Source organism: Ovis canadensis, chromosome 2 (genome assembly GCF_042477335.2).
Source record: "Ovis canadensis isolate MfBH-ARS-UI-01 breed Bighorn chromosome 2, ARS-UI_OviCan_v2, whole genome shotgun sequence".
Taxonomy (NCBI): Eukaryota; Metazoa; Chordata; class Mammalia; order Artiodactyla; family Bovidae; genus Ovis; species Ovis canadensis.
In genome coordinates, this window is record NC_091246.1 from 113,084,050 (window position 1) to 113,109,282 (window position 25,233).

The 25,233-nt window shown below is 43.1% G+C and overlaps 1 protein-coding gene across 1 annotated transcript in view; it reads right to left on the bottom strand.

Annotated features, from left to right (window-relative positions):
• ANXA10 (annexin A10) overlaps window positions 1-1,632 on the bottom strand; it is an 89,786-nt gene extending 88,154 nt beyond the window's left edge. The window contains exon 1 of the mRNA XM_069576804.1: window positions 1,291-1,632. Within this exon, the coding sequence (XP_069432905.1) occupies window positions 1,291-1,308 (18 nt within the window). The 5' untranslated portion in view covers window positions 1,309-1,632. The remainder of the gene's footprint in view (window positions 1-1,290) is intronic.
• Window positions 1,633-25,233: the final 23,601 nt, after the last annotated feature.

The window sequence follows — 25,233 nt, forward strand, 5'->3', positions numbered from 1 at the left end:
CTTGAATGAAAAAAAAGGGAGAAAATTTCTAGTCATCCACATACAATTATTTGAAAGTAATAATTGGGAGAAAATAACTTCTTTTACAAATTAAATCATTTACTGTGCTGGCCTAAATTATGTAACAACTTCTGTTTCTATAGTAGAATGTAACTGCCTTACAATTAATAAGATGATAAAGGAAGTTTCACCTGCAAATAAGATCCTGAAATCTCAAGATAAAATTAAGATTCATGAACCAACAGTGATGGAAAGTAGCTACTTTTTCGGTTCCATTCAATACTTAATTTGAAAAGCAATATAAGTAAATAAAAATTTCTAGGGATTAATATTTTGTAAATAGGTAAATAACATCATATTTGTGCCAAAGTTTAACCAAATAATTGTTTTCTTTTCTTGCATAAAATTTTTGCACTAAAATAAAAGGCTTCTGGAAAGAATTTTTAATGATACACATTTTTAGAAAATCCTCAACAAAAGTATATATAATTTCCAAGGCTGTGTGAAGTGGATATCTTTTCAAATGATGTATATTTAAATAACTCAGTGTCTCTATAGGCTCTTCCAAAGTTCATGGACTGTTAGAGTAATTGGATCAAAGTGACCCAGACAAGGAAAAAAATAAAATGACTAAACTAAGTCTTACATTTGTTTAAATTATGTATACTATCATGTAAGAAACGAATCGCCAGTCTATGTTCGATGCAGGATACAGGATGCTTGGGGCTGGTGCATGGGGATGATCCAGAGAGATGATATGGGGTGGGAGGTGGGAGGGGAGTTCATGTCTGGGGACTCATGTACACTCGTGGTGGATTCATGTCAATGTATGGCAAAACCAATACAGTATTGTAAAGTAAAATAAAGTAAAAATTAAAATTAAAAAAACACAACAACTATATTTTCTGAACATACCATAGATTTTAAATAAAAATTAGCAATCAGGCTTACTTTTAGTTTCTTATAGAGAGAAATAAGTATGGAGACAAAAATAGCTTATTACTACTTCAGTTAGAATTCTGAGTCAGGTAACTTTAGAAAGTAGGGATCACTGAATTGCCTCTAGAGAACAATACATTATTTCAAAATTAGCACGAATTTGATATTTAATAACACAGACTTTGTTTAATAGTTACATTGGACACCTACTCATTAACACTTTAATGAAGATAAATCAAAACACCAATATTTCTTGTTGAAAATGTCAAGAACCACAAATGAAATTTTGTAAACAAGGTTTACACATCTCAAAAAACTATAAAGTTTTATGGAAATCGCCATTATACTCACATAGTCTCCGCAAAACATTTTGATGATAATGTTTAACTTCAGGGCAGATCAAAAGGTGTTTAGTGTGTGGTCAGTTGAATAGACTTGTTTCACCGTGTCCTTAGAAAGAACTCAAGTTCACCGTTCAATCCAACTTAAGTGTGTCCACTGTCCACTTTGGTTTCTCAAGCAAGAAAACAGAGGGTCAGTTATGGACAAGGATTTATTAATATACTGAGCCACCAGTCACAGGCAGAATTAATGCACAAAACAAACAGAATCGGTAGCTTAGCCCCTGGCTCTGTGTTGATTTAAGAAACATTAATTATCAAACCAATCAAAGCAGTGTAATCTTTTGAGAAAGCTGGTGACTTATGGAAAGTGGGTTGATTAACCACGTAGTTAATGATTTATTTTCTGCTCTGTTGTTTTTAACACTCAGACTTTTTCAGTTCCTCCAGCCTCTAGCTTCATGCTTCACATGGCTAGGTTTTATATGCATCTATACCATTCACTTGGAGAAGGAAATGGCAACCCGCTCCAGCATTCTTCCCTGGAAAATCCCATGGATGGAGGAGCCTGGCAGGGCTACGGTCAATGGGGTCGCGAAGAGTTCCACACGACTGAGTGACTAACACACATACCATTCACTAAATATGTTAAACTGTTATGTGTCTTATGTTAAAAAATAGTTTATTTAGGAAAGAAATGATTACCCATCAGGAGAAGTTTTGGATAAGTCATATACGTGCACCATCATTTGTACACTTGTGCTTCCCTCAGAGCTCAGTTTGTAAAGAATCTACCTGCAATGCAGGAGTCCCCGGTTTGATTCCTGGGTCAGGAAGATCTGATGGAGAAGGGATAGGCTACCCAATCTGGTATTCTTGGGCTTCCTTTGTGGCTCAGCTGGTAAAGAATCTGCCTGCAATTTGGGAGAACTGGGCTCAATCCCTGGAGAAGAGAAAGGCTACCCACTACAGTATTCTGGCCTGGAAAATTCCATGTATAATCCATGGGGTCACAAAGAGTCACACGTGACTGAGTGACTTTCACTTTCACTTATACACTTTCATATGTATATGCATTATTTTAGGATTTAGCCTTATTACATTTTGAGGAAACATTTTAAAAACAGCTTCAAAGTCCAACATATTGCTAGGAAATATCTGTAAGCATATGTTTCATACATGATTTCCCCCAAATCACAAAATAAATGTTTATTACAGCATTTTACTGCTACTTGCCACTTAGTGAACAACCCAGTGTTCATTTGTTGTTGTTGTGAGTCAGTCACCAAGTCCTGTCTGGCTCTTCGAGACCCCATGGACTGCAGCATGCCAGGCTTCCCTGTCCCCTGCCATCTCCTGGAGTTTACCCAAGTTCATGTATATTGCATCAGAGATGCCAGCCAACCATCTCATTCTCTGTCACCCCCTTCTCCTTCTGCCTTCAACCTTTCCTAGCATCAGGATCTTTTCCAACGAGTCGGCTCTTCCCATCAGGTGGCACAGGTGTTGGAGCTTCAGTATCAGTCCTTCCAATGAATATTCAGGGTTGATTTCCTTTAGGATTGACTGGTTTGATCTCCTTGCTGTCAAAGGGACTCTCAAGAGTCTTCTCCAGCACCACAGTTCAAAAGCATCAATTTTCCACTGCTCAACTTCCTTTATGATCCAACTCTCACATCTGTACATGACTACTGGAAAGACCATAGCTTTGACTAGTTGGACCTTTGTTGGCAAAGTGATGTCTTTGCTTTTTAAGACACTCTTTAGGTTTGTTACAGCTTTCCTGCCAAGAAGCAATTGTCTTCTAATTTCTTGGCTGCAGTCACCAGTGGCAGTGATTTTAAAGCCTAAGAAGAGAAAATCTGTCATTGTTTCCACCTTTCCCCCTTCTATTTGCTATTAAGTGATGGGACTAGATTCCATGATCTTAGTTTTTTAAATAATGATTTTTAAGCTGACTTTTCACTCTCCTCCACCCTCATCAATAGGCTTTTTAGTTCCTCTTCACTTTCTACCATTAGAGTGGTATCATCCACATAGCTGAGGTTGTTGATGTTTCTCCCAGCAATCTTGATTCCAGCTTGTAACTCATCCAGCCTGGCATTTCACATGATGTGCTTAACATCTCAGTTAAGTAAACAGGGTGACAATAAACATCTTTGGTATACTTCTTTCTCAATCCTGAACCAGTCAGTTGTTCCGTACAAGGTTCTAATTGTTTCTTGACTTGCATACAGGTTTCTCAGGAGACAGGTAAGATGGTCTGGTATTCCCATCTCTTGAAGAATTTTCCACAGTTTGTTGTGATCCATGCAGTGAAAGGCTTTAGTGTAGTCAGTGAAGCAGAGGTAGATGTTTTTCTGGAATTCCCTTGCTGTCCCTTGATACCATAGTTTTCTTCTGCTGATTTGCATCATTGTAGCTATGGGGGTAGAGAAGGCAATGGCACCCCACTCCAGTACTCTTGCCTGGAAAATCCAATGGACAGAGGAGCCTGGTGGGCTGCAGTCCATGGGGTCACTAAGAGTCGGACACAACTCAGCAACTTCACTTTTCACTTTCATGTATTGGAGAAGGAAATGGCAACCCACTCTGGTTCTTGCCTGGAGAATCCCAGGGATGGGGGAGCCTGGTGGGCTGCCATCTATGGGGTTGCACAGAGTCAGACATGACTGAAGCAGCTTAGCAGCAGCAGCAGCAGCTATGGGGGTTGAGAAGACCAAGAATCAAAAATTCCACAAATTGAGGTCTGAAAGCTTCAAATTCACACTTCTCTTATTGAGACCTCTGCTTGAACATTGCTTCCTGATAATATCTAAACCTGGCCAACCTGTTCTTTTTTTTTTTTTTTAAGTTGATTTTTTTAAACTGAAGTAGTATAATAATGAGTACAACTCAGACAGTAAAGACTCTACCTGCAATTGCAGGAGACCTAGGTTCGATCCCTAGGTTGGGCAGATACCCTGGAGAAAGAAACGGCAACCCACTCCAGTACTCTCATCTGAAAAATCCCATGGAACGGTGGAGCCTGGCAGGCTATAGTCCATGAGATCCCAAAGAGTCGGCCGTGACTGAACGACTAACACTTTCACTTTTCAGAGTTGATTTATAGTGTTGTGTTAATTACTTCTGTACAGAAAAGTGATTGTTATATATACATATGTGTATACGTATATATATATATACACACATACATATACCTTTTATTTATATTCTTTTCCATTTTGGCTTATCACAGGATATTAAATGTAATTCCCCCTGCTGTATGTAGGACTTTGTTGTTTATCCATCCTCTGTATAAAGCTTGTGCTGTGCTGTGCTTAGTCTCTCCATCATGTCTGACTCTTTGTGAGCACATGAGTTGTAGCCCTCCAGGCTCCTCTGTCCGTGGAGATTCTCCAGGTGAGAATGCTGGAGTAGGTTGCCATGCCCTCCTCCAGGGAATCTTCCCAACTCAGGGATCAAATCCTGGTCTCCTGCATTGCAAGCAGACTCTTTACCATCTGAGCCACAAGGAAAGCTCATATATATTTATATATGATATACATAAAGCACCCAAAATATTTTTGAATATATTTTGAATGAATGAATTTGGTTTTCTAAGGATTTGGAACCGAGGGCAAGGCAGTTGGTCCTGTTGGTGGCCGCTGGATGCCCCCGTGTGGCCGTGCTCTCACCAGGTATGGTACATTCGGGTCACCTGTTAGTGTAAAGACCAAAGTTACAGGCCATCCAAATTCATCTACTTTTCAGGAATACTCTTTTCCAGGACTTTAAAAATGTTATCATTGGTCATCCTAGCTAGCAATCCCTGAAACCTCCATCTTTGTAAACCTCAAGACTCTCTCTGAAGCAAAACAGGAAATGTTAGCTTTCCTGAATTGTGTTGCTTATCAGTTATAATAATAGATTTTCCTTGTATAAACTGCACTTGTCCAACTCTAAATGTCACTGTCAATTTCATATATGGACAGAGTATTGCTCTTCAATCTAAAGCAATTTTTTGAGTGAATTCACATAGAATATACAATAGATATCTATGTCATGCATAAATGAAAAAATATGATTTTAAAAATCATCTTTATCTCTGCACTTTGGACATAGACTGATATTCAAAAGTCCATTTAAGGCTGCCTCTAATTGGAAATTTACATTCACCCTTTCCATTTTATAGCAACAGAATTCATGAATAAAAATAACCTGTTTTAAATTATTTTTCAAATCAGAGACTCAAAACCTTATAAGAAATTTAGTTAAAACTCAAAGAAAAAAGTAACATACTACAAAACTATTTTTACCACTTTGAAAACTAGATTCTAGCACATTAGTTCAGAGAATGAAATGGCACCCCACTCCAGGACTCTTGCCTGGAAAATCCCATGGACGGAGGAGCCTGGTGGGCTGCAGTCCATGGGGTCGCTGAGAGTTGGACACGACTGAGTGACTTCACTTTCACTTTTCACTTTCACGCATTGGAGAAGGAAATGGCAACCCACTCCAGTGTTCTTGCCTGGAGAACCCCAGGGACGGCAGAGCCTGGTGGGCTGCCGTCTGTGAGGTCGCACAGAGTTGGACACGACTGAAGCGACTTAGCAGCAGCAGCAGCAGCAGCAACACATTTGTTATATATATTAATTTGGAACAAAGTTCAAATTTCTGAAATAGTAATTTTCATATATTTCACAGAGATTATAGGTCAGAGAATCATTTTCATTAAAGAAGGAGAAATATTATGATGGTAAATGGGTCTCATGTGAAATTAATATTAAAAGCAATGCATATTGAAAAGCGGTATCAGGTGTTTCTGGAGGATATTTTCCTTTTGATTTATCAATACCTTTTTGAAACACTGTTATTTGGCTGTGCTGGGTCTCGTTGCTGCACAGGCTTTTCTTGAGCTGCAGAGAGTGGGGGCCCCGCTCTGTTGCAGAGTGCAGGCTTCGCTTTTTAGGGGCTTCTCTTGCTACGGCACCGAGCTCTGGAGCACAGGCTCAGTAGTTGTGGCACACGGGCTTAGTTGTTCTGCAGCTTGTGGGATCTTCCCAGACCAGGGACTGAACCCTCGTCTTCTGCATTGGTAGGCGGATTCTTTTCCAGTGAGCCACCAGGGAAGCCCCAGTACCTTTTTTGGTTGTTTGGAAATGGAAACACAAGATGCGTCTGACTCCCATGTGAACGCTGGAGCTGGTCCTAGGGACGAGTATCAGTTCTCAAGGAGCAGATGTGGACAAAGCAGAGCCATAACCATGACTTAACTTTTCTTGAAATCAGTAAATAAAGTTCATGGCATCATATAGAGATCCTTCCCTGCTGGCTCAAGCAGTAAAGAATCCACCCGCAATGCAGGAGACATTGGTTTGATTCCTAGGTCAAGAAGATCCCCTGGAGTAGGAAATGGCAACCCACTCCTGCATCTTACCTGGGAAATCCCATGGACAAAGGAGCCTGGTGGGTACAGTCCATGGGGTTGCAAAGAGTCGGACATGACTGAGCAACTGAGCACACACACTAGTCTTATCCATTGAAATAGCAGATATGTTTTTTGCAAAATGATATTTCATTTTGATGTGTGACTGTGAAGTATTTAAGAAATAGACAAGCTGGAATTTACATATCTAGGCATGTATTGTTGTTTGCCTTAGGAGATTATTAATGATGGCAGTGATGCCCTTGTTTCAGTGATAAAAGTGAATATTTTTCAGCACCAAATGTGCCAGCTTTGTTCTAAACACTTTAAATAGTTTAATTTGTTCCTATAAACAACCCTATGAAGTAGGCTTTATTATTTCTCCATAATACAGTTGGGGTTGAATAGATGGAAAATGAGATTCAGATGGTTGATGCTCTGTGGAGCATCCTTGTATGAGGTTTTAGTGAAGATAACGACCTGGAGTGTCAGGCAGGAGAGTCCAGGCAAACTATGGGCTTCCATCGAGGCCCCCCACATGGGAGGATGCGACACCCACAGATGGGACCATCACCTGTGGATGTGTGTTGCTTTGGGAGACTTTGCTAGAAGTTTCTGGTGAGATCTGTCTGTCTCTGGTTATGGAGGCGAGCCAGGCTGACTCACCTGCACCAGCAGCTCCTGGTTGTTGTGGGCGTTGTCTGGGGTTAGTTTGGAAGTTCTGCAGCGTGACTCCCACCCGCGATGCAGTAAGGAGTTTCATAATGCAGCCCCTGCTTCGGGCTTCTTTTCCTTTCAGGTGTCCCAGGCCCATTTTCTAGACAGCATCACAACCTCATGGCTCCTCCCCAACAAGTGGCAAAAGCCGCTTCTGCTGTTGGCGATTTCCTCTGATGGTGCAAGGAACACTGCTTAATTTTGCCCACACAGCGGGTTTCTCTTTTACCCCTTCAGTTAGTGTAATGCCATCAGCACGTCAGCAGAGCACTGTTTTCTAGATGGAGCACAGGTTTGTCATCTTGATCAGTGGTTCCCAACCTTTCTGGCACCAGAGACCAATTTTCTGGAAGACAGTTTTTCCACCAGCTGGGGATGAGGGGTGTTTTCAGGATGATTCAAGCTTTACATTTACTGTGCACCTTATTTTTAATCTAATCCCACTACTGATGATGACAGGAAGTGCCAACCACAGCCTGGAAATTGGGGACTCCCCCTCTAGATGGTCAATGACTGTCCACCATCCATGCCACGTGGATAGTGTCTCTGCTGGTGTCACAGGAAAGGGACCACTCGGTGACATTCTTTCAACAGTCCACAGGGAAATGGAAGACCTGGAGGAACACCAGCCTCCTGAACATCCACGTGATGAGGTCCCCTAATATGCTCCCCTCCAATCCCCATGATGCTGTGAAAGTGCTGCACTCAATATGCCAGCAAGTTTGGAAAACTCAGCAGTGGCCACAGGACTGGAAAAGGTCAGTTTTCATTCGAATCCCAAAGAAAGGCAATGCCAAAGAATGCTCAGACTAGCACACAATTGCACTCATCTCGCACACTAGTAAAGTAATGCTCAAAATTCTCCAAGCCAGGCTTCCGCAATACGTGAACTGTGAACTTCCAGATGTTCAAGCTGGTTTTAGAAAAGGCAGAGGAAACAGAGATCAAATTGCCAACATCCACTGGATCATGGAAAAAGCAAGAGAGTTCCAGAAAAACATCTATTTCTGCTTTATTGACTATGCCAAAGCCTTTGACTGTGTGGATCACAATAAACTGTGGAAAATTCTGAAAGAGATAGGAATACCAGGCCACCTGACCTGCTTCTTGAGAAACCTGCATGCAGGTTAGGAAGCAACAGTTAGAACTGGACATGGAACAACAGACTGGTTCCAAATAGGAAAAGGAGTACATCAAGGCTGTATATTCTCACCCTGCTTATTTAACTTATACACAGAGTGCTGTTGCTGCTAAGTCACTTCAGTCGTGTCCAACTCTGTGCGACCGCATAAACAGCAGCCCAGCAGGCTCCACCGTTCCTGGGATTCTCCAGGCAAGAACACTGGAGTGGGTTGCCATTTCCTTCTCCCATGCACGAAAGTGAAAGGTGAAAGTGAAGTCACTCAGTCGTGTCCGACTGTTGGCGACTTCATGGACTGCAGCCCACCAGGCTCCTCCGCCCATGGGATTTTCCAGGCGAGAGTACTGGAGTGGGTTGCCATTGCTTTTTCCGATGCTCTGATACTCTGTGCAGAGTACATCATAAGAAACGCTGGGCTGGAAGAAGCATGAGCTGGAATCAAGATTGCCAGGAGAAATATCAATAACCTCAGATATGCACATGACACCACCCTTATGGCAGATAGTGAAGAAGAACTAAAGAGTCTCTTGATGAAAGTGAAAGAGGAGAGTGAAAAAGTTGGCTTAAAGCTCAACATTCAGAAAACGAAGATCATGGCATCTGGTAAGTGCCATGGCACTTCATGGCAAATAGATGGGGCAACAGTGGAAACAGTGTCAGACTTTAAATTTTTGGGCTCCAAAATCACTGCATATGGTGACTTCAGTCACAAAATTAAAAGACGCTTACTCCTTGGAAGGAAATTTATAACCAACCTAGATAGCATATTAAAAAGCAGAGACGTTACTTTGCCAACAAAGGTCTGTCTAGTCAAGCCTATGGTTTTTCCAGTGGTCATGTATGGATGTGAGAGTTTGACGATAAAGAAAGCTGAGTGCTGAAGAATTGATGCTTTTGAACTATGGTGTTGGAGAAGACTCTTGAGAGAGTCCCTTGGACTGCAAGGAGAACCAACCAATCCATCCTAAAGGAATTCATTGGCAGGACTGATGCTGAAGCTGAAACTCCAATACTTTAGCCACCTGATGTGGAGAGGTGACTCATTTGAAAAGATGTTAATGCTGGGAGGGATTGGGGGCAGGAAGAGAAGGGGACGACAGAGGATGAGATGGTTTGATGGCATCACAGACACAATGGACATGGGTTTGTGTGGACTCCAGGAGTTGGTGATGGACAGGGAGGAGGCCTGGCATGCTGTAGTGCAGGGAGTCACAGAGTCGGACACGACTAAGCGACTGAACTGAACTGAACCCCGTTGTATGTTCTTGAATGTACCTTTTCTTTCAAAGACAATGAATTTCATTAAATCCTTCTCTCCCTTTCCCTCCCTGTAGGATGACGATGTGACATAACCCACAGTGATGGACACCTCAAGTCTCCTAATGCATGTATGTCCTTTGTAGTGGGCCCTGGTAACAGAAGCAAGTCCAGGGGTTGTCACAGTTTCTGGGGAATTACATCAGGTTACTGTCTAGTGCAAGTACCGGTGGATACCACTGGGTGGCAGTGTCAAGCTTTTGCCAAGTGCTTGAGTCAGCTTTGATTTTTAGGTAATATCCATGTTACCAGATTTATCTGGGCTTCCCAGGTGGTGCTAGTGGTAAATAATTGGCCTGCCACTGCTGGAGACTAAGAGATGTGTGTTCGATCCCTGGGTCAGGAAGATCCCCTGGAGGAGGGCATGGCAACCCACTCCTGTATTCTTGTATCTCATGATGCAGAAAAGCCTGGCAGGTTACAGCCCCTGGGGTTGCAAAGAGTTGGATACGACTGAGCGACTAAGCACAGCTCAGTGTTCATAACATTAATTCCCCAGTGGTTCACTGGTAAAGAATCTGTCTGCCAAGCAGGAGACACAGGTTCAATCCCTGGGTTGGGAAAATCCCCTGAGGAATAAAATAGCAACCCACTCCAGTATTCTTGCCTGGAGAATCCCATAGACAGAGGAGGCTGGCGGGCTACAGTCCCATGGGGTCGCAAAGAGCTGGACATGACTGAAGCAACTTAGCACATAACACAGATTTTTTTTTTAAATTTATATACAGTAATACTTGCTCCTTTTGGTGTGTAGGCCAGCGAATATTGAACTATACTTGACAGGTGCAGTGTCAGGTAACCATAACCACAAATGAGATACAATCTGTCACCTCAAAAGTCTCCCTCCTTCCCAGCATCCTCTGACGATCACTAACCTGTTAGCCATCACTGGAGTGCTGCCTTTCCCAGAACGCTATGTAAGTGGGATAATGAACGCAGTGTGTAGCCTTCTGGGATGCTCTTGCACGTATCAATAGTTCACTCCTTTCTGGCTGAGTGTTCTGTCATTGATGTGCCAGGCTTTGCTGGCCCTTTCACCTAGTGAGGGCTATATGTCTTCTTTACAGCTTTGGCTAGTATGATGGTGCTGAAACACTGATGGGACTCCCCGGCAGTCCAGCAGTGAAGACTGAGCTCCCAGTGCGGGGCCTGGGGTCAGGCCCTGGCTGGCAATCCAAGGTCCTGTGTGCTGCATGGCACGGCCCCCCCAAAAAACACTGATATATGGGATTTTGTGAAAACATCAGTTTTCATTTCTCCTGAGTAAAATCTTAGAGTAAAACCTAAGTAGTTGCTTATAAGAGTCCGACAGACTGTCGTCCCAAGCAGTGCCATGAGGTATTTCCACCAAGAGCGTAAGAGTTCTAGTTGTTCTGCGTCATCTCTGTTCCAGCCAGCTTTCAGGGGACAGTGGGAGAGCAGAGTTACAGAGGGCTTGATTGTGCGGTGGTTCTTTGGGGGCCTAAGAAAGAGCAAAACGTCTTGTTTCTCAAAGCCTCACTCAAATCTAATTTTTTTCCCTTGGTAATTTTATGAATGTGTGCATGCGTACTCAGTCATTAAGCCATGTCTGACTCTTTGTGACCCTGTGGACTGTAGCCCGCCAGGCTCCTCTGTCCATGGGGATTCTCCAGGCAAGAACACTGGAGGGGGTTGCCATGCCCTTCTCCAGGGGATCATCCCAACCCAGGGATTGAACCCGTGTCTCCTGAATCTCCTGCTTGGCAGATGGATCCTTTACCATTGAGCCACCAGGGATGTTATATCCAGGATATTATGAATGCTGTGCTGTGCTTAGTTGCTCAATTGTGTCTGACTCTTTGTGACCCCATGGACTGTAGCCTGCCAGGCTCCTCTGTTCATTGGATTCTCCACGCAAAAATAATGGAGTGAGTTGCCATGCCCTCCTCCAGGGGATTTTCCTCACCCAGGAATCGAACCCAGGTCTCCTGCACTGCAGCCAGATTCTTTACCAGCTGAACTCCTAGGGAAGTCCCAGTGTTATGAATAGGGGCTGATAAATCTCTCAGATGTTATTATGTGGTTTTTCTAGAAACCACACAATCAATTTTCGTGGCCTTCACTTTGATTTTGCAGTTGGCAGGACCAATAACTTATTTCTGGTTGTCTGAGGCATGCCCTAGTCACCCCCGTCTTAGAGATGTTTGAGCATTTCATGGGTTTTGCTGAGCCCTGTTCTTTAGTTGGTTTACCCAGCCTCTTCTGGTACTGTATGGCTAACCAGTACTTCTAATTTAGTTTTAGTGTAGGGTTCAGGAGATGTGATCAGATTGAGAAATACACATAGCAATAATGTAATAAATAACTGTACTTTCAGTTGAATCAAGTTTATCTTTAATGGCAAAAATATGTAAAGAATTCATACAACTCAGCAGGAAAAAAGCAAACAATTTGATTAAAAACTGGAAAGAGGAACTGAATAGACATTTTCTTGAAAGAGTTAATTATACAAATGGCCAAGCTGTTGCTGCTACTAAGTCGCTTCAGTCGTGTCCAACTCTGTGTGACCCCATAGACGGCAACGCACTAGGCTCCTCTGTCTCTGGGATTCTCCAGGCAAGAATGCTGGAGTGGGTTGCCATTTCCTTCTCCAATGCATGAAAGTGAAAAGCAAAAGTGAAGTCGCTCAGTCATGCCCGACTCTTAGTGACCCCATGGACTGCAGCCTACCAGGCTCCTCCATTCATGAGATTTTCCAGGCAAGAGTAGTGGAGTGAGGTGCCATTGCCTTCTTTGAAATGGTCAAGAGGTGCATGAAAAAGTGTCCAACATTGTTAATCATCAGGTGAGTACAAACCCAAATCACAATGAGCTATCACCTCACACCTGTCAGAATGGCCATCATCAAAAGACCAGAGGTAATGAATACTGACAAGGGTGTGGAGAAAGGGAGCCCTCCTGCACTGGTGGTGGGAACGTAGACTGGTGCAGGCACCATGGAGAACAGTGTGGAGGCTTCTCAAAAGACTGAAACAGAGCTACCGTATGACCTGGCAATCCCACTCCTGGGTGCACATATAAAGAAATGAAAATAGGATAGATATCGAGGCGATATCTGCCTACCGGGGTCCAGCCCTGGTGGATCCAGGGTGATTCAAAGGGGAGATGGAGTAGGCGAGGAAAAATTTATTTAATTAGAAATATAAGATTAGATTAGGAAAGAATAGTGTAGTAGGAAAATTAGTGGAGAAAAGAGGCTGAATAACTTGGTTTATGTGGAAAGCCAATAAAGTTCCAGACAAGGAACTTGCACCATCTATGTTAGGCCACCGGCATCCTCTTGAATAGCGGGGGGTGCCCCACCTTGGGCTCCCTCTCATGTGGATCTTAGAAGCCGGGGCAAGTAAGTAGACATAGCGAGCCTCCACACCCCAGATGGGAATTCAGCCTGAAATTAGAGTAAAGAGGAGACACGGGGGAAACCAGTCCTTCCAATGACTTGCCTGGCCTCTATTGTCTAGAAAGGCCTTTTATACCTTTTTGACTGTACTTAGAGATCAATCGATAATACAAAATTATGCTGCGTTAGCAGCCCAGACTTTTATCAAAACCAGGCTTTTCTCTCCGCACACCTAGTTGTATACACAAGTCTTAGGTGATTTACATCATCTTCCGGCCAAAAGGGCCAATTAACATTTTACAGCCTTTTTTCTGATAAGGATTTGTTAACCAGAAGACTTATTTGTGTTGATCTTCCCAAAGTTTGGTGCCACTCTCATTAAACACTAAATAAAGTTACATTCTTACATAGCAAAGATACAGCAATTTATAACACGTGAAAGGAGTACAGTGATTTATAACAAAAGAAAAGTAATTAACTCAAAAGTCTAGTGTTGCTAACATCAAAACTACTATATACCTTTTTCTATATCCCATTTACATTGATTAATATCCTCCCAGGTGCCTAAAAGATAAAGAATGTGGAGGCCTGGCAGCAATCATTGAGTCAACAGTGAAATCCGTCACCAATATGATTTTTAGCTCTTTAGAAAATGCTCTGTATCTTTAAGATGCTTTAAGCTTTGTGCCTCTCGCGGTTGGGGGGCTGTAAGCAATTCACAAGCTGTAAGAAGTCCAGGGGAACCTGTTAGGCAAACTAGAGAGTTATCAGAGGGGGTTTGAACTGAAACATCCCTTTCAAATGCAGAAGACTAAAGCCCTAAGTTAACTTTTTCCAGAATGTGTCAGAAGAGTGGAAAAGTACAGTACAATAAGGCAGGCAGATTCTTATTTTGGGGGGGGGTACGTGCTCAGGAAATACCAGGGGGAAACCCTGAGGCTTGACTCGCCTTGCCCATCAGGCCTCTGCTGCATGACCTTATCACGGGTGGGATTCCTCACGCTGGCTCCCGGCACCTGCCCCCATGTTCACTGCAGCTTTATTCACAGTGATCAAAATAAAAAATTGCCTGAGTCTGTCAATGGATGAGTGGGTAAAGAAGATGTGATATGTAATATTATCATTCAGCCACGAGGAAGAGGGAGACTCTGCCATTTTGGCAAAAGGGCATTTGCTGAGTGGAGTAAGTCAGAGAGAGGCCCACACTGCACGATCTCGTGCGTGGACTCAGAGATCCAGAGAGTGGGATGGTGATTGCAGGGCTGAGAGCGGGAAATAGGGGATGTCACTCAAGGGTACAGACTTCCAGCTTTAAGATGAGTAAGTTCTGGAAACAGGACAATTTAAATACCCTCACGGAAACACAGTGCAAGTGTATTTTCCCATCCATCTCACATGAATGCAGCTTGTCTTTGAATTTCTCTGTGAGTAGAAATGGAGAGAAAGCATTGACCAACCTCCTCACAGAACCACAGTCTCCTTTAGCACGTCCCCCAGTTTGAATATTCATTGTCACACTCTGCACTGTTGTGGCCCACGGGCCAGTATTTATTAAGATTTGTGTCGTCTTCAGTGATGACACATCCAGGGTTCTTCAGCTTTTCTCACAGAACATTAAATGAGGAATTTTTGGGTATTGATGTACCTGCCTCTAGAAGAACTTTAATTAAAATAAAAATTTCTGTATGCCCCTCAGGTGTCCAACCCTGGTCTCTCCTAAATGTTTTAAATTAGCCACTTGAGTGGGCTGAGAGAATTGTCAGAGTTACCATTACCCAGCCCTGTTAAATGAGAATGAAGACCAGATTGGCAGGATACCATTCCCCCCAGTCATTCAGGTGAGATAAGACCTTCCATTCCAGCATCACGTCTGTTCCAACAATACAGTCTGGTGGATGAAACAGCCAGACATACACACACACACTCACACACCCCTTTGATTCATACATCACTGCGTTTAAGCCACACTCTTATCTGTAACAGGAAATGAGCAAGACCCTGGGAGCTCTTGTGCACAGAAGCCTTTCTGGGTCCCCCCGTTTCTTGTTTGTAGGGAACAGACTCCAGCCTCCATGACCTTCCCTGAGTCCCACAGGGAAGATACAATCAGATGCTGTTCAGGGAAGGGGGTGGATGTAGAGACAAGGGAGGAGCAGCCGAGAAACAAAGGAGCAGCTTTGGAGCAGGTCTTGGTTTCCCCTCAAGGGATACAGATAACAATCTTTGAACTCTTCTGCAGAACATTTTTTGTTCAGTCACTCAGTTCTGTCCGACCCTTTGTGACCCCATGGACTGCAACATGCCAGGCTTCCCTATCCTTCACCATCTCCCAGAGTTTGCTCGAACTCTTGTCCATTGAGTCAGTGATGCCATCCAACCATCTCGTCCTCAGTTGCCCCTTCTACTCCTGCCTTCAATCTTCCCTAGCACTCCCAATAGACATAATATGTTAGCATTCTTCACTTCAGAGAACATCACAGATTGATGACCTTGAGAAGCTCTTAAGGAGGCCACTTGAGGCCAGATTAAAGGACTGCAGTCCTTGTACACACTCTGATTCTTGTCAGCACTCCCCCACCTTGAACTGTCACTATAAAACTCCTCTCCAGATCTGCCCAGGTTGAGACAGTTTTTCAAGGCAGGGCCTCACTGCGGCCCCCTTTGCCTGTTGCTGTTGTTCAGTAGCTCAGTCATGTCTGACTCTTTGTGACCCCATGGACTGCAGCATGCCAAGCTTCCCTGTCCTTCACTATCTTCTGGAGTTTGCTCAAATTCAATCCATTGTTAAAGGGCTGCACTCAATATGCCAGCAAATTTGAAAACTCAGCAGTGGCCACAAGACTGGAAAAAATCACCCATCATTCCAATCCCAAATAAGGGCAATGCCAAAGAATGTTCAAACTACCGCACAATTGCACTCATCTCAGATGCTAGCAAATTAATGCTCAAAATTCTCCAAGCTAGGCTTCAACAGTATGTGAACTGAGAACTTCCAGATGTTCAAACTGGATTTAGAAAAGGCAGAGGAAACAGAGATCAAACTGCCAACATCTGTTGGATCATCGAAAAAGCAAGAGAGTTCCAGAAAAACATCTATTTCTGCTTCATTGACTACACTAACGGCTTTGACTGTGTGGATCACAACAAACTGTGGAAAATTCTTTAAGAATTTTCTGGAATACCAGACCACCTTACCCACCTCCTGAGAAATCTGTATGCAGGTCAGGAAGCAACAGTTAGAATGGGATATGGAACAGCAGACTGGTTCCAAATTGGGAAAACAGTACATCAAGGCTGTATATTGTCACCCTGCTTATTTAATGTCTATGTAGAGTACATCATGCAAAATGCCAGGCTGGATGAAGCACAAACTGGAATCAAGATTGCCAGGAGAAATATCAATGACCTCAGATATGCAGATGACACCACCCTTATGGCAGAAAATGAAGAGGAACTAAAGAGCCTATTAATGAGGGTGGAGGACAGTGAACAAGCTGGCTGAAAATTTAGCATTCAAAAAACTAAGATCATGGCATCCAGTCCCATCTCTTCATGCCAAATAGATGGGGAAAAAAGTGGAAACAGTGACAGACTATTTTCTTGGGCTCCAGAATTACTGCAGATGATGACTGCAGCCATGAAATTAAAATACACTTGCTCCTTGGAAGAAAAGCTATGACAAATCTAGACAGTGTATTAAAAACCAGACATTACTTTTCTGACAAAGTTTGGTCTAGTCAAAGCTATGGTTTTTCCAGTAGTCATATATGGATGTGAGAGTTGGACCTTAAAGAAGGCTGAGCACCAAAGAATTGATGCTTTTGAACTGTGGTTTTGGAGAAGATTCTTGAGAGTCCCTTGGACTGCAAAGAGCTCAAACCAGTCATATTCATTGGGAGGACAAATGTGGAAGCTGAAGCTCCAATACTTTGACCATCTGATGCGAGGAACTGACTTGTTGGAAAAGACCCTGATGCTGGGAAAGATTGAAGGCGGGAAGAGAAAGGGATGACAGAGAACAACATGGTTGGATGGCATCACTGACTCAATGGCCATGAGTTTCAGCAAGCTGTGGGAGATGGTAAAAGACAGGGAAGCCTGGCATGCTGCAGTTCACAGGGTCACAAAGAGTCGGACACAACTGAATGACTAAACAACAACTCACCTTTATTAACACCTGTTTCTGTTTCAAGTATGGTTCACAAACAGGAACTGACTCACAGACAGAAAACAGGCTGGTGGCCGCCAAGAGGTGGGGGGTGAGGAGGGATGGACTGAGAGTTTGGGATTGGCGGATGCATACTGTTGTATACAAGATAGATAAACAATAAGGTCCTACTGTACAGCACAGGGAACTATACTCAATATCCTGGGGTAAACCATAACGGAAAAGAATATGAAAAAGAACATATGTGTGTGTGTATATATATATATATATATATATATATATATATATATATATATACACATATATATATACACATATATATATATCTGAATCACTTTGCTCTACAGCAGAAACTAACACAGCATTGCAAATCAACTATATTTCAAATTAAAAACTTTAAAGCAAAATAAAAAATAAAACCTATGGGGGGGTGTGTGTGTTCTGTGGCCTCTTTTGAATCCTCTCAGTTATGTAACCAGTTGCAACGTGTGCAGCTGGCAAACTCCACTCTAGAGCTTAATTAACAGAGACGTCTGTTTTTGGGGAAATAAGCAGCGAAGAAGAGAGGGCCAGGAACCCAATGCCCTCTCTCCACATCCCTGGCAGGAACTGGCACCAACGTGGCACCCACTGTGGGGAGGATGCCTATCAGTGACCAGGGGGGCAGATCCCAGCCCCGGCGAACAGCTGGATGGGTCTGAGTCGCCCCCGTGGCTGCTTTGTCTCTTGGGGAGAAAACAACACTGAAGAGAAGCAGCTTGTTGCTTTCGGGGCCACAGACTGTGACACATAGCTCAGCTTGCGATGCCAGAGTGGGCTGGGGGAATACTTGTTTTGTCAAAATAACCTCACTAGCAGAAGTCAGTCTCTGCTCACCTGGGGGAAGGGTAACTACAGAAACCCAGGGACAGCCAGCTGCACAGTTACAGTGCTGCACAGACGGGCACACGCTCACTTCTGAGCCACCCTGGGGACCACGTGCTGTGCATGGACACTGTCCAAGCAGAAGCCTGTGCATCTGTGCCCACGGCCCCCACTTCCTGCAGTTTCTGCCGTGATGCAGAGGGCACACCCCTGTATGAATCTCTGCTAAGGGAAGGGAGAATTGTCCTGACCCACCCTCAGAGAGTGCAGCACTTCTGAGGCCACCAAAGTGTGTAGAACACATGTAACTCTGAGTAGTCATAACAGACCTGAAGTCTTTCCTAACTCCGTGCTGTCAATTGAGACATGGTCGGTGCTGTAATAGGCACCCCACACCCTCAAGATATTAAACTGTATGGAAAGTCTTTATGAACAAATACTGTGTTTATTTTTCTTGTGGATTTTGAAGTAGCAACATAATGTTTATCCTTTTTAAAAAAATATTTTTAAATTTTATTATTTTCAATATAAATTTATTTATTTTAATTGGAGGTTAATTACTTTACAATGTATGGCTTTTACAATGTATGGCTTTGCCATACATCAACATGAATCCGTCACAGGTATACACGTGTTCCCCATCTTGAACCCCCCTCCCTCCTTCCTCCCCGTACCATCCCTCTGGGTCGTCCCAGTGCACCAGCCGCGAGCATCCAGTATCATGCATCGAACCTGGACTGGCGATTCATTTTATATATGATATTATACATGTTTCAATGTCATTCTCCCAAATCATCCCACCCTCTCCCTCTCCCTCAGAGTCCAAAAGACTGTTCTATACATCTGTGTCTCTTTTGCTGTCTCACATACAGGGTTATTGTTACCATCTTTCTAAATTCCACATATATGTGTTATTATACTATATTGGTGTTTTTCTTTCTGGCTTACTTCACTCTGTATAATAGGCTCCAGTTTCATTAGAACTGATTCAAATATATTCTTTTTAATGGCTGAGTAATACTCCATTGTGTATATGTACCACAGCTTTCTTATCCATTCATCTGCTGATGGACATCTAGGTTGCTTCCATGTCCTTTTTTCTAATCACATCTTAGTATATTTTGTTCCCTGTTTTGTTCTTGGATACATATTATTCTCTATAGAGGTAATTAGGGAAACATTTACTTTTTTACTTAACGTATGACACACATACTTTTCATGCTCCAAAATGAGTCTTATATTTATTATTTTAATAGTTGAGTAATATTCTATCATATACTTTATAATATTTAGACTACTCTTTTTTTCCAGCACATTTTCTATTATAAATATTGTTTGACTAAACTTTCTTTTTATATTATTTTCTTAGGTTAAGTTCTTACAAGCATGATGCTAAGTCATAGGGTACATTATTTTATTTGTTTGTATAAGAGAAACAATTTTTATATTTTTTTTGAAATTTTTGCCATCTGACAATTAGTGAACTGAATCTATCTTCCTTCAAGACACTCTTGCTATTATGGGTGTTTTCCTTCTAATTAAATTTGAGTCAAACTGTATATCATTGCACTTTTTATTTGCATTTTGAAATTGTGTGTATCAATTTTCCACTTTCACATTAATTGATTTTTACTCTTGTATGAATTGGAGGAGGAAATGGCAATCCACTCCTGTATTCTTGCCAGTATAATTCCATGGAGAGAGGATCTTGGCAGGCTACAGTCCGTGGGGCTGCAAAGAGTCAGACATGATTGAGATACTGAGCACGCACATGCACTTATATGAATAGTTCATATGATTAGCCCATTTTTCTTACCATATTTCTTGTAGCTCTGAAGAGATTTTTTTTTTAAAAATTTAATGTGCTACTGCTGCTGCTGCTGCTGCTAAGTCACTTCAGTCGTGTCCTACTCTATGTGACCCCATAGACAGCAGCCCACCAGGCTCCTGCATCCCTGGGATTCTCCAGGCAAGAACACTGGAGTGGGGTGCCATTTCCTTCTCCAAAGCATGAAAGTGAGAAGTAAAAGTGAAATCGCTCAGTCATGCCCGACTCTTAGCAACCCCATGGACTGTGGCCCACCAGGCTCCTCCATCCATGGGATTTTCCAGGCGAGTACTGGAGTGGGGTGCCATTGCCTCCTCCAGTTTAATGTGCACCATAATGTAGTTTATGTCACTGCCTCAACAGTCTGTTGTAACACGGTTGCTGGTGAACAAGATACTCACTTTTGCCATTAGGCAGTCCTGCTTGCAGCTGAGGTCTTTCTTGTTCTTCCATTCTGTGGAGGCTGGTATGGGACTGTGGGCATGAGAGAGCCCTATTTAGAATATTCCTGATCACCACATGTAACCCTGTTAGAAAGTGTCTCTTTTCCATTTATGACAACAAACACAGAATCTTGGTGGGGTGGATTTATGTTGATCTACATGTGAATCTGAGATGGTGAGAAGGTGTATTAAAGCATGATTAACAGATGCTGCTGCTGCCTGGAGGTGGTTGAGGACAAGTTTTCAAGACCAGGCCGTGGAGTGGGGAGTGGAAGGCATGGGACAAGTCCATCATTACACAAAGCATGCTCCCGGCTCCTACCTTGGGAGTCATGGAGAATGTGGTGTGTTCAGCTGACCAATGTCCATTCATGAGCATTGTGACTGGCATGTGTGTTTTCACTTCTACACAAGATGGAAAGGTAGAGGTTTAAATATCCTGTTAATCTTCATGCAATCCAGTGAGATGGGAATGGTCATGTCTCAGACTAGGAAACCAAGGCACCAAGAACTAGATCACAGTCACCACATTTATTAAGGATGATATTTATTTCAGTCTGTTCACTAGACTGCTGCTTTGGAGTCTAATGGAGTTATTATAATGCATGGAACAAAGTTTAAAGTGTTATTGAATTGCTGTATATGACTGTTGAATTATTACAAGTACACTAAACGCTGGGCTGGAAGAAGCACAAGCTGGAATCAAGATTGTCGGGAGAAATATCAATAACCTCAGATATGCAGATGACATCACCCTTATGGCAGAAAGTGAAGAGGAACTAAAAAGCCTCTTGATGACAGTGAAAGAGGAGAGTGAAAAAGTTGGCTTAAAGCTCAACATTCAGAAAACGAAGATCATGGCATCTGGTAAGTGTCATGGCACTTCATGGCAAATAGATGGGGCAACAGTGGAAACAGTGTCAGACTTTATATTTTTGGGCTCCAAAATCACTGCAGATGGTGATTGCAGCCATGAAATTAAAAGACGCTTACTCCTTGGAAGGAAAGTTAGGACCAACCTAGATAGCATATTTAAAAGCAGAGACATAACTTTGCCAGCAAAGGTCCATCTAGTCAAGGCTATGGTTTTCCTGTGGTCATGTATGGATGCGAGAGTTGGACTGTGAAGAAAGCTGAGCACCGAAGAATTGATGCTTTTGAACTGTGGTGTTGGAGAAGACTCTTGAGAGTCCCTTGGACTGCAAGGAGATCCAACCAGTTCATTCTAAAGGAGATCAGTCCTGGGTGTTCTTTGGAAGGAATGATGCTAAAGCTGAAACTCCAATACTTTGGCCACCTCATGTGAAGAGTTTACTCATTGAAAGACTCTGATGCTGGGAGGGATTGGGAGGAGGAGGATAAGGGCCGAAAGGATGAGATGGCTGAATGGCATCACTGACTCGATGGACATGAGTCTGAGTGAACTCCGGGAGATGGTGATGAACAGGGAGGCCTGGCGTGCTGCGATTCATGGGGTTGCAAAGAGTTGGACACGACTAAGCGACTGAACTGACTGAGTGATGTATACGTATAACTGATTCACTTTGCTATATGGTAGAAATGAACACACCATTGTAAGACAGCTATACCACATTAAAAAAAAAAAGACTGCATATAAGGCACTTGTGTAGGCTCTAGGTTTGCAAGCATTGGATAAGCAATCAAAACCTGCCCTCATGGAGCTCAAGGTCCAGTGGGGAGAACGAGAAAATGGGGGATTAATAAATCCATAAACAAAGGAAACTGCAGAGATATACGTCGTTAAGTACTGTGAACAAAACAAGCAGGGAAGCGATTTGGGGAATTTCTGGTGATAATACAGTGTAAAGATGGCTAAGGGTATCTCTCTAAGAAGGTAACATTTGAACAACAGCCTGAGAATGTAGGAGCTCCGTGTATGCCAGAGACAAAGGGACACTTGTGGAAGCGTGTTCTCAGAGAGGGAACAGGACCTGCTAAGACTTGGAGGCAGGGGCCCAGCAAGGAAGCCTGTCCGTCTGGGGCCAGTGAGAGGAAGCAGGATCGAGGAGACACAGGCTTGCAGGTTATTTATTGTGACGACTGTGGGTCCTGCTCCAAGTGACAGGAAGGCTTTGGAGGGGGTGGTAAAGAGAGACTTCGTCGACGTATAAACAGCTGGTCGGTTTACATTTGGCCTCCACTTCTGTCACACAGGGGATTTGTGTTAAGCTTCTAACAGAATGCTATGGCTTCTTAGGTGATGCAGTGGTAAAGAATCCGTTTGCCAGTACAGGAGATGCAAGACACCCAGGTTTGATTCCTGGGTCAAGAAGATTCCCTGGAGAAGGAAATAGCTGCTGCTGCTGCTGCTGCTGCTAAGTCGCTTCAGTCGTGTCCAACTCTGTGCGACCCCAGAGATGGCAGCCCACCAGGCTCCCCCGTCCCTGGGATTCTCCAGGCAAGAACACTGGAGTGGAGTGTTGCCATTTCCTTCTCCAATGCATGAAAGTGTAAAGTGAAAGTGAAGTCGTTCAGTCATGTCCGACTCTTAGCGACCCCATGGACTGTAGCCCACCAGGCTCCTCCGTCCATGGGATTTTCCAGGCAAGAGCACTGGAGTGGGGTGCCATTGCCTTGAAGGCAATGGCACCTCCTTCCAGTATTCTTGCCTAGGAAATCCCATGGACAGAGGAGCCTGGCCAGGTACAGTCTATGGGGTTACAAAGAGTTGGACATGACTGAGCGACTGAGCACATTGTCAAATGGAGAAAAACATTAGCGATGCCCAGGGGTCTGGGGGCTGCTGGAGAACATGTGGACTGTATCTCGTGGATGTGAAACCACCTTAGGAGATGATGCACACTTCCTCTAGTATACAAACCCTTCTGTTACCACAGAACTCTAAAGATACTTTCCCATTTTCATAAATTTCATGTGAATGTATTTTTTCTGTTGTAAAGAATGTAATTTAGTAATAGCACACTTTATTGATCAATAGAAAATATTTGCTGAACAGAAAGTTAATTTTTAAAAGCAGATAAACACTTAGCAAAGATCATTAAACTGATTTATTTTTAAACTCCCTTCTTAGAGTAGGTTCTGTTTAGTTTAGTTCAGTCGCTCAGTCGTGTCTGCCTCTTTGCAACTCTATGAATTGCAGTACGCCAGGCCTCCCTGTCCATCACCAACTCCCAGAGTTGACTCAGAATCATGTCCATCGAGTCAGTGATGCCATCCAGCCATCTCATCCTCTGTCATCCCCTTCTCCTCCTGCCCCCAATCCCTCCCAGCATCAGAGTCTTTGCCAGTGAGTCAACTCTTCGCATAAGGTGGCCAAAGTACTGGAGTTTCAGCTTTAGCATCATTCCTTCCAAAGAACACCCAGGACTGATCTCCTTCAGAATGGACTGGTTGGATCTCCCTGCAGTCCAAGGGACTCTCAAGAGTCTTCTCCAACACCACAGTTCAAAAGCATCAATTCTTCGGTGCTCAGCTTTCTTCACAGTCCAACTCTCGCATCCATACATGACCACAGGAAAAACCATAGCCTTGACTAGACGGACCTTTGCTGGCAAAGTTATGTCTCTGCTTTTGTTTTTGTTTTTTTTTTTTTATTTTTAGTTTTTTATTTTTTACATTTTAAAATCTTTAATTCTTACATGCATTCCCAAACATGAACCCCCCTCCCACCTCCCTCCCCATAACATCTTTCTGGGTCATCCCCATGCACCAGCCCCAAGCATGCTGCATCCTGCGTCAGACATAGACTGGCGATTCAATTCACATGATAGTATACATGTTAGAATGTCATTCTCCCAAATCATCCCACCCTCTCCCTCTCCCTCTGAGTCCAAAAGTCCGTTATACACATCTGTGTCTCTTTCCCTGTCTTGCATACAGGGTCGTCATTGCCATCTTCCTAAATTCCATATATATGTGTTAGTATACTGTATTGGTGTTTTTCTTTCTGGCTTACTTCACTCTGTATAATCGGCTCCAGTTTCATCCATCTCATCAGAACTGATTCAAATGAATTCTTTTTAACCGCTGAGTAATACTCCATTGTGTATATGTACCACAGCTTTCTTATCCATTCATCTGCTGATGGACATCTAGGTTGTTTCCATGTCCTGGCTATTATAAACAGTGCTGCGATGAACATTGGGGTACATGTGTCTCTTTCAATTCTGGTTTCCTCGGTGTGTATGCCCAGAAGTGGGATTGCTGGGTCATAAGGTAGTTCTATTTGCAATTTTTTAAGGAATCTCCACACTGTTCTCCATAGTGGCTGTACTAGTTTGCATTCCCACCAACAGTGTAGGAGGGTTCCCTTTTCTCCACACCCTCTCCAGCATTTATTGCTTGCAGATTTTTGGATCGCAGCCATTCTGACTGGTGTGAAGTGGTACCTCATTGTGGTTTTGATTTGCATTTCTCTAATAATGAGTGATGTTGAGCATCTTTTCATGTGTTTGTTAGCCATCCGTGTGTCTTCTTTGGAGAAATGTCTATTTAGTTCTTTGGCCCATTTTTGATAGGGTCGTTTATTTTTCTGGAGTTGAGCTGCAGAAGTTGCTTGTATATTTTTGAGATTAGTTGTTTGTCAGTTGCTTCATTAGCTATTATTTTCTCCCATTCAGAAGGCTGTCTTTTCACCTTGCTTATATTTTCCTTTGTTGTGCAGAAGCTTTTAATTTTAATTAGATCCCATTTGTTTATTTTTGCTTTTATTTCCAGCATTCTGGG